The 16819-nt window shown below is 37.0% G+C and overlaps 2 protein-coding genes across 2 annotated transcripts; both read left to right on the top strand.

The window, feature by feature from the left end:
• Positions 1-248: 248 nt before the first annotated feature.
• On the top strand, positions 249-4504 carry LOC113775339 (mitochondrial acidic protein mam33). Its single transcript, XM_027320170.1, has 3 exons — positions 249-474; positions 1654-1991; positions 4041-4504. Exons 1-3 carry the CDS (start codon positions 319-321, stop codon positions 4204-4206), a joined length of 660 nt encoding a protein of 219 aa, XP_027175971.1. The 5' UTR covers positions 249-318; the 3' UTR covers positions 4207-4504.
• A 4823-nt stretch (positions 4505-9327) lies between these two features.
• On the top strand, positions 9328-16443 carry LOC113773212 (DEAD-box ATP-dependent RNA helicase 40-like). The gene is given in 9 exon segments (XM_027317806.1): positions 9328-9557; positions 10075-11283; positions 11477-11713; positions 12467-12535; positions 13105-13374; positions 13463-13813; positions 14463-14740; positions 14913-15008; positions 15010-16443. Coding segments are annotated over 8 exon segments (3456 nt in total). The 5' UTR covers positions 9328-9557; positions 10075-10086; the 3' UTR covers positions 15968-16443.
• Positions 16444-16819: the final 376 nt, after the last annotated feature.

Here is a 16819-nt window from a genome sequence, read left to right as displayed (position 1 = left end):
TAAAAAGTTGTTTAGTTTTCCTAATGGGATTTTTAGAAAAATACATTTAAAGATAGCAACATTTTTTAAATGATGAAATAAGTTTTAGTGCCGAACGAACTAGTAAGTTGTAACTAGGAGGACCAAGATGAAAAAAACCTAATGTTGCAAATAGATCCGGCTCCAGTAACGTCTTTTGTGCGGTCCCTTCAAAGTCGCCGTTACATGGCAGCGATTTCTACCAGCACACTCGTCCTTCAACTCATTGGCTCGTAAATAATTTAGACTGATTCGTCTGCCGCAAAAGAAGAAGTTACAGTAGAAAATCTGGAGGGAAGTATGCAAAGACTAGGTAGTTTGCTGCTAAAATCCAGTGAAGTAATTCAAGGCCTTCGTTTTTATTCTCAAGGCATAAGAGCAATCCAAGACCTTGATTTGCTCAAAATCTTGCAATCTGAAATTAACCATGAACTCACTTCCAAACCCCCCGCCCAGGTACTCTTAAAATATCCCAACTTTTTTCCTAGTTTCTTGCCAACTTTTGAATTATGTTATTTTATTTGGGAATCTACAATCTTCTACTTTTGGTGGGGTGTGATTGAATATTGCTTGTAACCTCTATTTCGTATTGGGTTCTTTCTTTTTCAAGTTTTCAGTATATAGTAGACAGCAATGCTTGTTCCCGTTGAACCCTGAATATAGCTTGGATTTAGTTCTATTTGTTTAGTATTCTGACTATGTTAATTTCTTTCTCTTAACGACAAAGTTTGAACTATTATGTGGTCTTTGTTGAAAGTTATAATCTCTTACTCTTTCTTCTTTCCGTGTTCGTCGAACCTGTTGCATCAGCTTGGTGGAACAAAGTTTGCATCTCGATGAGAGGGTTGGAATTCATTGTCCATTCTTTTTCTCCTTTTTGTTCCTCTTGTTGTCTCAATGATGTTGCTTGATTTCCTTGATTTAGTACTCGTGTAAATACTCCTCATTGTTTGCTGCTTTCTGGGTTGGAAGAGGTATAGTGCTTCTTTTTCAAAAGTAGGGACAATAATTGCATTCTTAGGATGTTATGCACTATGGGGTTGAGTTTTACAAGAAGTAAATAATTTTGCACCATGTATGTTGAGGGATAACATTCTTGTCATGTGCAATTGTACACTTTTCCATTTTCGTGCATATGAGCCATGAAAAGAAATGGTCCTTTCATTATTGGATTAGGCGTCTCCACTCTTCAAAAACCGCAGCTGTTTTTCAAACATATACTGAATAATCTCTTATATTTTGAATGGCTGAGGCATCACCTCAGATCCTACAGGAACTATTGGTTCCTCCCTAGTTTTGTCTGTTTCTAGTAATCAAGTGTTGAACATCTAATAAGGTTTCTTTTTCAAGTGTAATGTTTGTATTTGGTTTGCTTGAGCAAGCATACTAGTTTCAAGGTTTCATTTGTGTGTTCTTTGATTTCAGTAGCTCCAGATTCTGCATGATGTATGGAAGAGAAAACTGATTTGGTTTTTCTCTTTCCAAATTCAAAACAAATTTTTAAGTGTGGCTCTATTTATGAACATAGCTGGTAATTAGTAATTGACTAATCTGAAGGTCTTGAGCCGTCAAGCTGTTTATCTGATGAAGTCAAATAATACATCTTTTATACCTCGTATAACAAAATGGAAACAGGGTGATGAAAGTGGGTCCTTGCTGGATTTTGTGCTAGAATGGGATTCTCCAAAAACCCAAGATGTTGTTCTGCGAAAGAAATCTGAGTCGGGTGAGGAAGTTGCTATTTCAGCCCTATTACGAGGGCAGTCTTTTGAACCAGATGGTGAATTTCCCCCAGCCACTGATGTTAAGATGAAAGTGTGCATAAAGAAGCCTGGGTTGAGATCCATCCTGCTGTTTGATTGTGAAGTTTCTAACAGAGGTGAAGACAAGTCAGGCTTCAATATCCAGAATGCCTATTACATCCAATCAGCATCTTGCTTGAGTCCTTCGGTATATAGAGGCCCCTTATTCAGGTAATGCATTTGGGTCTTTGATAGCTGTTATTATGATATAACTATTTCTGGTTACTTATGAGCTAGTATTGTCTTGCATAAGGATCAATGGCAATTGATTGTAAGTGGCTAGTTCCAGGAGGTGAATCTTTTCTTGAAAATAGAAAATTGTATGACTTAATGATGTCAGGCAATATAATTAAGAGGATGATGACTGCTATTGATAAACATTGGTAATCTTTTGGTTAGGCGTCAAGAAAACCAACGTATGGTAAGATCCACCTGGGAGAATTAAATAGGACTGTGCCCTGAAGTATGCCTACACTCATCAATGGATCTTTATCCTACTATTTGCTTTTTCAGAACAACCCAAAAAATTGGGCACCTACTACATTGCAATACAATTTCCACAATTTATCTCGTTAAAACTGCAAATTACGGGGGGTACATGTATCATAATACTACACTTCTCACCTGTGAAGAAACAACTGGTACCAAAGTGCCTGATGTGGTAAGTTGGGAAGCATATGTATCCAAGGTCAGATATACAACATAATCAGGATAAGACTGCTTGCTATTGCTTGCTCCCCTTAGCAATAAGAGTAGAGAATAAAAGTTTAACGGATTCTTGAAAGTCATAATGAAATTGAGCTTGTTTTGGACCTTCTGTTTTTGTGTGGCTGGCTTGATCATGAGTTTTGGGGTTTTATCCTTTTTACGTTGAATATCATTAGCTATTTCTTAGAATTAACAAGTTAGTGTCGTGCGTAATTGAAGTTTTCCATGTTTAATCGTCAAGGCTAATTTTCTTATTTGATTTTGCTGATGTTGATGTGCATTTTAATGCTGACATTTTGGTAGTTTATTTGGTCTTTTTGGTAGTTTAGTTGGTCTTGTATGTATGAAGTTTTCCATGTTTAATCGTCAAGGCTAATTTTCTTATTTGATTTTGCTGATGTTGATGCGCATTTTAACGCTGACATTTTGGTAGTTTATTTGGTCTTTTTGGTAGTTTAGTTGGTCTTGTATGTGTGAAGTTTTCCATGTTCAATCTTCAAGGCTAATTTTCTTATTTGATTTTGCTGATGTTGATGCGCATTTTAATGCTGACATTTTGGTAGTTTAGTTGGTCTTGTATGCACCTGTAACTTTTTGCTTCTGCATCTTTAGCATCCTTGGTTCTGTTAATCCTCTGGTTATCTTGAAAGGCTTTCTCAATATCCTGTGAAATTGCATGGAATCGCTCTCAGTTTTTTGCACATATTATCCTGTGAAATTATAGGGAATCACTCTTAATTTTTTGGTCATATTATAGACATATAATAACTTGGTCATATTCACTTGTTTAGCATCTTTGATTACTTTCCTGTAAACCGATTGACTGTAATTTCAACCTTTTGGCTTGATGATGCCAAAATGTGTAAGGTTTGGTTCAGGGAGCTATTAAAATTTGTCTATGCTGGTGTGTGGATCTTGTTTGGGCTTCCACCAAGCCTTTATGCTTTGACCTACCATGTACAAGTTTAGTGCTGTGTTGTAATGGGGTTTGTAAGCAGACTTGTAGGGTGAAGCGGTAATATTTGTGAAGAAATAATAATAATAATGATCTTGAATTGACATTAATGCATTACTGCTTGGCAAATATGTTTATACAAGTACTGGTAGGAGTCTGATACATAAACTGCAAAGCCATAATCAACGCGAAAAACCACCATCATGGTTTAGAGCTAAATACCTGACCCGCAGAAGTAAAAGCTTCGAAGGTTGCTCTATTTCAGAATTCACATTTCCACTAATGGGCCAGTGAGAAATCAAAATACCAATATCTAAAAGTTTCTAGAGAGGCAGGGAAGAGAAGTTTAGTGTGTTGTCTTGGGTTTTGAATAAATACTTAGGAAGGGCTTCTCTGATTATAATAAGTATAGGGGTATTCTTTTAAACAATAGGTGAAACTTACTCGTATAAGCAATTGATAGCTCATTCTGGCTTAATTCTCTGTCAGCTCTTCCTTCCATCTCTCTTCTGTCTTTCAAATGTGTAATGATATTTTTACATCCTTCCTTTTGGTAGTGACTTGGACCCTCAGTTGCAAGATGAGCTCAAGAAGTATCTAGAGGCCAGGGGAATCGGAGAAAGCCTTCTGAATTTTCTCCTTCTTCGCCTAGGGAAGAAGGAGCAGAGTCAGTATGTGAACTGGTTGCAGAAATTGGAATCTGCTTTCAGGGAAAGTGATTGACATGGACAAATGCTAATGGGGGGTTTTAGGATTTAATACTTTCACAACTCTTGGTGTTCCATCTCATTGTTATTGAGGGGGAAAATTGCGCTGTCTGTGGATTTTGATTTTCCGAGAGCCTGTTTTCACTGAGTTTCCCAAGGAAACTTCACTACTATCAGCTGATTGTACAATTTTGCCCATTTAAGTGTATCATCTCCCCCATACAATATTTAGTCTGTATTTTCATGAAGATGCAAATGTTCCACCACCTTAAATGCCTTGACTGAAGTTAGTCAAAAATTGTTGCCTTTGAGAATCCTTTTGGATTGTGATTTTTCACAAAAAAAATTTTACGCTTTTCGTGAACATGTTCCTCAATTATCTTTTTATCTCACATATATTAAATCATTACAGTACATTTATCTACAAAAATTTATAAAAATAGCAATCCAAAAAGCTAGAGAAAAATGGTGGTAATCTATGTTTACCAATGCTCGTGCAAAGACGGCCTCTGTAGAACAAGGATAAGGACATATATATATATATACATATATATATATATATATATATATTATCATAGGTTTAAATACATATTGCCCCCTTGTAATTAGGTATTAGTAGCAAATTAGCTCTTGTATTCATGAAGTCTACAAACTACCCCCTCTCTTTCTTTTTCTTCTTGTTGGTTTCTTTATTATTGTTTAAATTTCTTTTTCCTCCTCAATTCCTACTATGAAATACAAATTTCAATAATAATAATAATAATAATATGTTAAAGAAGTTCTTGTAAAAAATTAATTATTGTAAAAAATTAGAAAGTATTTATCTATTTATTCTAAGGAATCTCTATTTTATTAATAAATCCTTGTTATGCATTAATTGTAACTGAAACTAAAAATTAAATACTTAGTGTAAATATTTTACTTGTATTTTCTCCTTTTCTTCATCTTTGTTTCTTCTATATGTTTATTAACAATCTATTTGATATTCAAACACATTTGGTTCTTTTTGTTTTGTAGAATATTTATCTATTGTAAAACGTTACAAGAAACTAACAACTGTATATTTAGTAATAATATTTTTTGTAATTTTATTTTTATTAAAATTTAGTGCATCGCCAACATTATATTAACCATTAATGCACAACAAGATACTCTTAAAGAAAAATAGAAACTCCTTAAATTAATTTTATTAAATATACACTTTCTTATTTTGTATAATAATTTATGATTGTTCAATATTTTACATAACTAAATAATGATAAGTATATTTATGCATCAAAAGGAATTGTTTACAAGAAAAATAATAGTATATGTTAAACCACGAAAAAAATTTAATATATTATTTTCAAAATTTGTATATCAAAGTTGATTTGGAGGAGGAGTAAATAGAAATCTATATATAATAGGAAAAAAAGAGAAAAGGAAAAAGATAATTGACAGTGTTTAATAATGAGGAAATAATTATCTTTTTGTCAGAGACATACGTTTGACAAGTTGTCAGTTGGGAGTAATATGTTTATTTTGTGAATATCGGGGGTAATTTGCTACTTGACCCTAATTACAGGGGGCAATATGTGATTAAGCCTATATCACATAGAAAACTGGTAGCTCTCAAAGCCAAAACAGCAGATATGGCGCTAAGGAAGGTTGAAAAAGATGACAGTGACAAGAAATGCCCTTCTAGGTTGGATAGCAAATTCATCTCAGCAATTAAGTTGAACTTAATTAGATTTTGCTATGGGCAGTCAGCCAGTCACTGAAAAAAACAGGTTTCAGCATGGTAGGACAATGAAATACAGTAGATGACTGAGTTACTATGGCCTTTATTTGGATTTAGTCATTGGTTGTCTATTGTCTATCATTTTCTTTTTTTATTTATGTGTATACTTGGAGCTTGATATGCTGAAATAGAAGAATCTGAAGCTTAACTGCTTAACAGATTAAGGAGGATTAGCTTTCAGTATGGCTTGTAATTATGCTGTCTTCATATAGGTTAACTTTAGAACTATTCAACTGGAAGTCTCCCCCTGAACTTTGATTTTAGTTTTCTCGTGGGCTCATGGTCATGGGTGTAAACTGTAAAGTGGATTGAATCCGAGAATATGTACATGACAAAAAATGTGTCAGGTAATAATAGGTAAGAATACCAATGACTGTTTATTTATTTATTTGTTTGTTTGTTATAAATCTCCACATCCGTTTTGCGGTCTGCGACTAATCACGTTCGAATCGGATCGGATCCCTTGTGGAAGAAAACTCTTCCAATGTTGTCATTTCCATTTCCATTTACATGAGTTTCGAACCTAAAATCTCATGATTAAAATATGTAAGCCCCTTCTACTTACACTAACATCTGTTGGTACCAATGATTGTGAATCGTAATAGTTATTTGAAATACGGAAAGATGCATAGAACATCATAAAAATAAAAATAAGAATGGTGATGGGTATTTTTTGCAGAAATAGGAACATATGATAGGATACTCTGATCTCAATTTTCTACTGGAGATGCTTAATAACATCAAGTTTGTCAGAGTTTGTGCAAACAGGATAGTTCAATCTATGATGGACCTAAAATCATCAATGTATTATTAACTTATTATTCTATAGGGTGGTATATCTTTGTCAATGATTTCAGGGCAGAAAAACATTTTGTTTATCAACTCTAAAAGAAAGTTAACCTAATCAGCAAAAGAAACTAACATGCGTGTAATGCTTATTAGCATTGGGAACATACCCACATTTATACTTGATCCCAAATTGATTTACAACTAGAATTAAGATATTTATTTACAGCAAATGAATGGCCAAAAATGGAAAAAGAGGAACTTAGTGGACTTGCACGTTAACTCAATCTATATTTATCTAAATTAAGTCTGAATATTGATAAACTTTTATATTCAGTATTAACTAGATAATGCAAGCGAAATTGCGACATTTAATTACGAGAAATAAAGGTTACACATGAATTACCATATAAGGATGAGAATTGTGAAATTTATTCACAAAATAATAGGACCACGAGAGATTTTGTTGAAGAAATAAAAGGGGAACCATTTTGTTATTGATTTGTACTTTAGTCGTATAGTTATGTTTCTTAGTGTTAATCATACACTAAAAAAGTGGTTAATTATATTAAATCCCACTAAAGTATACCTTGATCCTCATTTTATCCTTGACCTTTTATTTCTGTCACTTAAATCATTTTTTATACCCAACTATCTCTCTATTATTGTACTTTTTTCTTCGTCTTCTCTGTTCTTTTTCCTTTACCATTTCTCTTCCTTTGTCATCTTTTTTCATTTTTTCCCTTTCTTCTAATTTTGTCATTCATTCATAAATCCTTCATGTAGTTGAGGGATTCTCAAATAATTTAGGGCTAATATATAATTTTCTTTTACTTAATCCTCCACTTTGCTAGTCATCTCCTCTTTGCTATGATTAGAAGGGAAAAAAAAGAGAAAATCATATAGCTAGACTAGGTGGGTTGCTATTGTTATCACTAGATTATTCTTTGCCGCAGTTGCAACCCATGCTTAAATTCTTTTTGTTTTTGTTCTCTTTATTCTGCCTCATCTGAAATATCATCATTAAACATTATTTAAAAAGTACTCTAAAAGGTACTTTAAAGAATAGTTTAAATTTTTTTTAATGTTTAAAAAATATTTCAAAAAATATTTTAAAAACTCTACTACTCTTAAATATTCCAAAATTTTTTCTAAAATATCCCAAAATATACTCTAAAAACTCTGTTACAGTAAAATTTTTTAAAAACACTCCTAAAAATAGCTAATCCAAACGGACTTGTTCCAGCAACTGGGAGGGAGCGGTGGTGGGGGAGGGGGAAGGGAGAAGAAGAAGAGAGGAAAAAAAAGGAAAAAGAAAGAAAGAAAAAGAAAAAAAAAATTTCCATCAAAAAAATTTTTCTTACGATTTGTAAAGTAAAATTTTAGCCAAACACCTAAAAAACTCATTTGCCAAATGGACCTATGTGTTGTAACATAAAGGGAAAATGGTCATTTTCGTCCCTAAACTTTTTTCTAGAGTTGATTTAGTCCTTAATTTTTATTTTTGGCCAATTTAATACATGAGCTTAATTTTCGGGTCCAATTAAGGCCTTTTATAATTGCGCTACCACCTAAAAGCAATTTGTCTCCTAATTTAACATTAAACATGAGCATTTTTGAAAATTTTGAATTATCTCCTCTCCACTACCAACCTTCGTCACCAACCACCCACCTCCTCCTTCTTGTCTTATCCTCCTCTCTCCATCTAGCTTTGAGTTTAAAATTTTTAAAAATTTCCCTTAAGGAAGGTTGAGGTAGAGGAAGGGTTAAGAAGTTAATTAAAAATTTTAAAAATTCCTTCAAAAAGTTTTAAATTTAAAAATACCCTAAATACTAATAATTTTTTTTTAAATTTACTCAGTTTGATTACAATTCATACCTGAAGTTTCCAAAAGGCCCTTGTTTAATATTAAATTAGGAGCCAAATTGTTTTTAGGTGGTGGCGCCGCCGTAGAAGGCCTTAATTAGACCCGAAAATTAAGTTTGTGTATTAAATTGGCCAACAAAAAAAATTAGGAACTAAATCGACTCTAAAAAAAAGTTTAGGGACGAAGATGGCCATTTTCCCTAACATAAATATAGTCAAAGAATTGAATGAATAAATTGCAGAATACAATTTTGAATTCCCTTTCAATCTCCCCCTTTAGACTCTATGCCATATCTCAGATGTTGGAGCCTTTATTATATTCTTTCTCTTTTTCTTTAATCCAAAAGGTGCCCATCTCTCTCTCTCTGTCTTTTCTATTTTTTTAAATTAGTCTCTAGTTTCTTATTTATCATTAGTTATCTAAAAAAGTTTGGGGATTTGGAGTAAAGAGATAATGTGAAGAAAATAGGAGAATAAAAACAAGAAAAGAGAAAAGAAAGCAAAAAATAATTACTTATAACTTAACAATTTTGTCGGAGTGAACATGAAAAAACGATTAGGGGGTAAAGTAAAAATCATGGCATACCTTAGGTTGATTTACCGTAAATAACCCCCAAAAAGGCCCAAAAAAAAAAAAATCTGCGCATTATGTATATATATAGAAGTAGCGTGGGTCTGTGGGAGGTCTGCGGTCCACCGTTCAGTCGTGAACCAACATCCAGAGAATTCTACCGACCTGAACCCTAAGCACCAAAGCAATAGAAGAGTAATACGCATAAAAATCCACCCTTTCTTCCACATTTGCTCGATTCTCACAAAAGCTTGGAATCGGCTCATCGGTTCTCTCTCTCTCTCTCCGTCAATCGCCCTGATCGGAATAAAACCTTAATCAAGCTGGAAAAGAGGGAGAGACCAACAATTCTGAACTACTAACGTAAGCGATTCTTCATGGACTCAATTTTTTCTCTTTTTTTCTTTAACAATCATATTATTATTCCTTTGTTTTTTTTTCGAAGTTATGAATAAGTTGTCAAGATACGATGTTAAGTTGAAGAATGAGCAGCATGCTTTTTGGCTTTCGGGATTACGAATTATTTATTAGTAATGATATGTCGTTTTGTTTTCGTATGTTTACTTCTTCCGGGATTATTTCTAGGTTTGTTATAGGTATAATTAGGTGGACGCTTGCTAGTAATACTTATTTTGGTTGTAATCTTTGACATAAATAATAATTGATTGCTTTTTTATGCACATACAAAAGGGAAAAAAAATGGAATTTCGGCTCATGACTTCCTGTTTTGGGTAGGTTTGCCAAGTTTGTTTCTGAGCTATGCGCAAGTATTATAGGGAATTTTCAGCTAGCTTCTTTGTTTAGATTAGGGTTTTGGCATTATGAGTCGTTTCTGGGCTTATTTATGTGTTCCTTTCTTGTTCTGTTATCTTGGTTATAGGGCTTATCAAGAATGGCGACTGCTGAGGCAGCACCAGCGTCACTAGGGCCACGCTATGCTCCCGAAGATCCTACTCTGCCACAACCTTGGAAGGGATTAATTGATGGTAGCACGGGTGTTTTATACTACTGGAATCCTGAAACTAATGTTACGCAATATGAAAAGCCTACTGCTGTTGCTCCTCCATTGCCCCCCGGTCCACCTCCTTCAGCTTCTACCCCTACTTTGGCTCCAATTCCAGGCGCTAGGACTACCCAAGCAAGTGAAGTCCAAAACCAGCAAATGCAGGCCCAACAACAAGTACAACAAGTGAATCCTCATTTGCAGCAGCAGCAGCAACAAGCACTGATATCACCTCATATTGTTCAACGGCATAGCTCGCAAATACCACCAACTGGGCAGCAACAGGGTTCACAGTTGGTTCCTTCTGTGGAACAACAGGGGCAGCTAACACCACAGCACCTTAGGCCACAGATGTTGCAATATGTTGGTCAATCAACTCCATCGCAGTCGGGACAAGTACAGGTCCCTCCTGGATCACATGCTCCACAACAACCAATGCAACAAATGGGCCAGCAAACTCTCATGTATCAAGGTCCACCCGGAGGGAATCCACAGACCCATCAGTTTCCCCACCAACAGACTCAGTATATGCCATATCAACAGAATGTACTTCAGCACGGACATCAAAATTCACAGCAACAGACTCTCCAAAGGCACCACTTTTCCCATCAACAGGATCACAAGATGGGGTTCCCACCTCGGGAGGATATTGATTCACAACAAGGAAAGCAAGTGGGACATTCACCTGCACAGATTCAGTCTAGTGCTTCATCCTCAATTCAAAATCTTCCTGCTGGTAGTAGTTCCATGCAGGCACCTCAGATGGGTGTTCAACCTAATCAAGCTACGCAGTTTGGTGGCTCCTCAGTCAACATGCAGCAGCCTGCATCTTTATTACAGTTGCAGCAGGGTGCAACGGATTTGCTTCAACCTCAGCATGGCTCAAGGTTTCAGAATCAGATGGGCCCCTCAATGATGCATGCCCAACAGCCAAAGGTACCCCCATTTGGACCAAATGTGGGCTATGATGGAAGCCCTCTTGGAAGAGCTGGAAATGATTTGTATTATAACTCTAACAAGGATGGCCACGTGATGGCTCCTCAGCAGCCCAAGCTTGCTGCAATACCAATGGCAAGAAATAATCAGGTCTTACACAATAACCATTTTCACCTTTCTTTCCTGTTATATCAACATACAAAAGTAACATTATTCCACTTTCTTTTTTTCTCAAATGATTGAGCAAGGTTGCTGTAGACCCTAGGTGTAGTTTGGAGAAATCAAATTACATTGACATCTACCATTTACTTCTTTATATAAAATTGTTGGTTTCTTATATTAGGAGATGAGGAGGGGGGATGTTCACCTTCAAAATGTCGTACCAAGTCATCCTGGGGGACTGAGTGGTGTAACTGGGCCACCTATGCATGACTTATATGGTCATGCAACTGGTGGTCCACTATTTCCGAACGATTCTTTCACAAGGCCTCCTCCAGGCATTATAGGACCCTCAGATGCTAATGCAACTCATCTCTCGCCTGCTGATGTTTATCGCCAAAAGCATGAAGTAACAGCAACGGTTCGTTATTGATTCGCTCAATGCTAAAGATGTATATTTGGTTGATTTTTATCATTCACTGTTGTTTATAAAGATTAAAATGGTTGAACTTGTCCTGTTATTTGGTGCTTATTGTGGGTCATAATTGAGTGGAATGCTAGGGCCTGACATCAGATATTCTGTAGGCCTGCAGGATTGAGTGTGTCAGAAGAGCAAATTTCTTGAATTTTACATCCCTTATTTTTTAAAAAAAAAAAATTGTTTCTGTTTCTGTTTGGAAGAACAAACTTCTTGAATATAACATCCTTATTTGTTTGGATACTAGAGGATAGGATCAGCTGATATGGGAAATTGAATTTGGTCAAGGGTATAGACAAGCGATACTAATTTGGTTTTTGTGAATATATTCTGATTATTAAGCTGTACTTTGTTTGCCAACTGAATTGTTTGGGTGTATAAAGTTGTGCCTCCTATCGATTGTATGGTCATTGTCCATTTAAAAGCACATTGACATCTCAACTAAATTACACTATATTTTCCCCACACATCCTTCACTATTTCGTGGAGAAATGATACTTTGTGTTATCTGCATGATATCACGTTGAATACATGTCATCTTGTTCTGCTTGTTGGTCCCTTACTGATTAAGGTTTTTTTGTGACTTTTTTACTTCATTTACTGGATTACCTGCTCATTTTGTTTTTTTATGCTGAGCCCTGTTTATGTATAACTAACTCTGAGTGTTCATGTCTATTGTTTGATCAAATTGCTCAGGGGGACAATGTTCCTGCTCCATTCATGACTTTTGAGGCCACTGGTTTCCCACCAGAAATACTGAGGGAGGTAAGTGCTTTCCCTGTAAGAAGCTAATTGTGCAAGGGTGCATATAGAAGATCTGAGTTCCATTGTGCTCCACTTTTATGTTTTTCCTCCCCCCTAAGCTTTATTCTTCAGGCTTATCAGTTTTCACTTGTCGCAGGTGCGATATCTGCTCCACAGGAGGAGCACATGTCGTACGCTGCAGTGCTTATGCTCATACTTACGCCACAACTATTCTCAGTTTTTGAGGCTGCAAAATGGACAGTTGGAGCCTTCCTTGGCAGTTTCTTGAAGGGTGGTTGGCCCTTCATCCATATTACAATATTTGTGTGACTGGGTTATCTACCTTGTTGGCTCTGCCTCTTCTATTTTATTTGCTCCCTTTTGTTGCCTCAAGTTGCTTCAGTAAGCAACCACCCACCTATGGGTTTCCTTTGGCAGTCCTTTCATTTGTGTGAAATTTTTTATTTCCAATTGAAAATTTTGGTTTAGATTGTGTCATCAGATTTTGTATTGTCTGTTTGTTAAGGCTTTGTTTGACATTTTCCTCTCATAATTTTCAAGAGGTTCATTATGTCATATTCTTCTTTCAGATACAGTTGGCTGGTTTCTCTTTTCCCACACCAATTCAGGCACAAACTTGGCCAATTGCTTTACAAAGCAGGGACATAGTTGCAATTGCAAAGACAGGTTCTGGGAAAACATTGGGATACTTAATCCCTGCATTCATGCATCTCAGAAGACTCCACAACAATCCCCAGTATGGCCCCACTGTGTTGGTTTTAGCTCCAACTCGTGAGCTTGCCACACAAATACAGGATGAAGCTATCAAGTTTGGTCGATCTTCCAGAGTTACTTGCACAGTGGGTACTTCAGTCTTTTTCTTAAGTGTTTGTGTTAAATTCTACCTTACCTTTGGGCTGATGGTCTAGATTCATTCTTTTCTTTCAGTGCCTGTATGGCGGTGCTTCCAAAGGCCCTCAGCTAAAAGAACTGGAGAGGGGAGCAGATATTGTTGTTGCCACTCCTGGTCGGTTGAATGACATTCTTGATAGCAAGAGGATTGATTTTCGGCAGGTCTCTTTTCTTGTGCTTGATGAAGCTGATCGAATGCTTGACATGGGTTTTGAACCTCAGATTCGCAAGATTGTTAATGAAATACCACCACGGAGACAAACGCTCATGTACACTGCTACTTGGCCTAAAGAAGTGAGAAAAATAGCGAATGATCTTCTTGTTAATCCAGTACAGGTGAACATTGGGAGTGTAGATGAACTTGCTGCCAATAAGTCCATCACACAGGTAATGCTACATTTTGGATGTTACCTCTGTCATCTAAAGAAATGCCTGCCCTAAGACAGATAAGTACAAGAAAATTTCTAGGTGACGTGTGCTAGCTTAGAAGTTAGTAGTTTGGTTTTTGTCATGGCTGAATTTTTGGGTTGGTCCTATTCATGTTACAACTAACGAGGTGCTTTCTGCTCTAATTACTGGTACTGTTGGCAATCTGGAGTAAGTAATTTTCTTGTGGTTGCCTGTTTAATTTTAACCAAGTCAACTTTGAGTGGTCAACCATGTATTTTAAGTATAATGTAATTTTTTAGTGTGCCTACTTTCTATAGTTTTTCCTCTTTTCTTTCATTTTTTTTTTTAATTTTGGTAATAAGTGAGGTAGTTTTATGATGGGGCACGGGAAGGGTGCAGTCCATGCATGTAAATGGCACTTATCTGGAAGATCCTGTGAGTTACTCCTTATAACCTAAAATAGCATCTGAGCTGAAACTATGGGTGTGTTTTTCTCTATTTAGTTTGTGGTGGATTTGTTGACTTGAACAGTGGAGTTTCTGGTATTTTGACCAGAATGTGTCAAAATTTGTCGCTAGGCTAAGCCTTACCTTTTTTTTTTTTTGGGTGTCATTTGGTCAATAAGTGAAAAAAATGTCTATTGCAGTATGTTGAAGTGGTCCCTCAAATGGAGAAGCAGAGACGCTTGGAGCAAATTCTTAGATCCCAAGAACGGGGTTCCAAAATTATCATCTTCTGTTCAACAAAAAAGTTGTGTGATCAGCTGGCACGTAGTATTGGTCGCAACTTTGGGGCTGCTGCAATTCATGGAGACAAGAATCAGGGCGAGAGGGATTGGGTTCTGAATCAATTTCGATCTGGGAAGACCCCAATCTTAGTGGCCACTGATGTTGCAGCACGTGGGCTTGATATCCGAGACATAAGGTGAGAAAGTATCTTCTTTTATGTATTGACTAATTTACTTTTTCAGGATCAGTAAACATTCTACCGCAATTATTTCTTTTTGTCTAGTTGGTATATTTCCTTTGGACTGTTTAGACCAAAGACCATGGGTTTTAATTCCTTATCTGCCTTGTCCTAATGCTCTATCTTGCAGGGTTGTCATCAATTATGACTTCCCAACGGGCATTGAAGATTACGTTCACCGCATTGGAAGAACTGGCAGGGCTGGTGCTACAGGTGTGTCTTATTTCTGAGCATATTGGGCTGCTATCTAGTTAAAGGAGGAGGGGGCATCAAGTACCGCCAGAAGTAAAAGATATGGCTTTACGAGGTGCACCAAGCTTCAGCAGGGATCGAGGTGGGATAAATCGTTTTGATTCTGCTGATGTTGATGGTGGTGGTGGTGGTGGACGTTGGGAATCTGGTGGCCATGGTGGGATGAGGGATTTTGGCTTTGGTGGCCGAGGTGGGATGAGGGATAGTGGCTTTGGTGGCCGTGGAGGGATGAGGGATGGTGGCTTTGGCGGTCGTGGTGGGATGAGGGATGGTGGCTTTGGTGGCCGTGGTGGCTTTGGCAACCGTGGTGGGATGAGGTACGGTAGTTTTGGTGGCCGTGGAGGGAGAGACGGTGGATTTGGTGGTGGTGGTGGTGGCCCTGGTGGTTGGGATAGGAATGATCGTTATAGCATGGATGGGCGAGGGCGTGGTAGGGGACGTGGACGGGGCCGATTTGATAATAGAAGAGAGATTGGAGATAGAAGTAGAGGCAGAAGCTACAGCTCCAGTCCCGAGAGGGTACGAACGTGGGGTTATAGCAGGAGCAGGAGCCGAAGCCGAAGCCGAAGCCGAAGCAGGAGTAGAAGTTACAGTCGGAGCCACAGTAGGAGTAGAAGCTGGTCACGCAGCCATAGCCCAAGGCGCAGCCGAAGCCGAAGCCGCAGCCGCAGCCCCAGCTATGAGAGATATGAGAGGCGGCGACGCAAAACTAAGTTTGATCAGATGGATGTAAACGTTCCAAATGCTGATGTTCCTTCCGAGTCAGGTATGTCTCCCATGTCTCCAGGCAGACAGGGCAACGGATTTTCTGGGTCTGGGGCTATGCCTGCGCCTGCGCCTGCGCCTGCTGTGCAAGTACCTTTTATTTCAAGCACTGATCCTGGCACCACTGGATCTCATCCTAGCAATCCAGGCATCGATCCAGAGGTTTGACACAGTTGGCAAATTCCATCTGGTCGTCAAATGACAACTGCCTCACCAACATTCTAGCGTACCGCGGAAGTTCAGTTGAGGTTGCTCAAACCAGATGAGGCAAATGATTATCTGCTGGCTTTTTGAAGCCAAATGAGTTTCATATAAGAGAGATTAGGGGGGAAAATCTGAGCAGTAATTATGAGGATACAATGGCGGCCTCAAGTTTAGTCGGATCGTATTTTTTTTTCCAATCAGCATTGAACCCTTTACTGGTTCATCCCCGTATTTGGGAAATTTTGCTCTTCTTATTTCATTTGGGGCACAGGTTGTGGGGAGAAGGGCCAAGTGTCAGTAGTGGAGCTCAAGATAGATGCAAACTCTTTGACTAATGATAGAACACTCTAGTAGAAAACTGTTTCGCTGTTATAATTTGTTACAGAAGTTCTTTTGTAACCGTTTGTTTTATTTTTATATACTAATATCCTTTTAATAGACTCCGCTTGGTATAGAACGTGTTAGTAGTATACACGCTTGTTACTGTTTAAAAAAATTAATATTCTTCACATAATAATAAAAATATTATATATTTGTAGGTATAGATTTTGTTAAATTTTATTCCCATAATTATAAGTTTTTAGATAAAGAAAAATATCTCGTTCATCTCATGTCAGAAGGAAAAAAAATATTAGTGCAAAATTAAATTATGAAAATAATATTAAAGGTCTATGGATGGGTTTGTTTGGATCGGAAATTATTTAAAATTTTTTCAGAATAATAGCACTTTTTGCAATTTGATATTTATAAGATAAAATGTGGTGGAAAAAAATAGAAAGATGATTGAAAAACATGTTTAGATGCAAAAAAAAATTT

This window comes from Coffea eugenioides, chromosome 6 (genome assembly GCF_003713205.1).
Source record: "Coffea eugenioides isolate CCC68of chromosome 6, Ceug_1.0, whole genome shotgun sequence".
In the NCBI taxonomy this organism is placed as follows: domain Eukaryota; kingdom Viridiplantae; phylum Streptophyta; class Magnoliopsida; order Gentianales; family Rubiaceae; genus Coffea; species Coffea eugenioides.
Note: the sequence above shows the minus strand (reverse complement) of the source record. Positions and strands in the feature narration are given on the sequence as shown.

Coding starts and splice junctions, on each gene's coding strand:
- LOC113775339 (XM_027320170.1), top strand. CDS start 319: ATGCAAAGACTAGGTAGTTTGCTGCTAAAATCCAGTGAAGTAATTCAA. Junction 475..1,653: donor CTTCCAAACCCCCCGCCCAG/GTACTCTTAAAA, acceptor AAATGGAAACAG/GGTGATGAAAGTGGGTCCTT. Junction 1,992..4,040: donor TATAGAGGCCCCTTATTCAG/GTAATGCATTTG, acceptor TCCTTTTGGTAG/TGACTTGGACCCTCAGTTGC.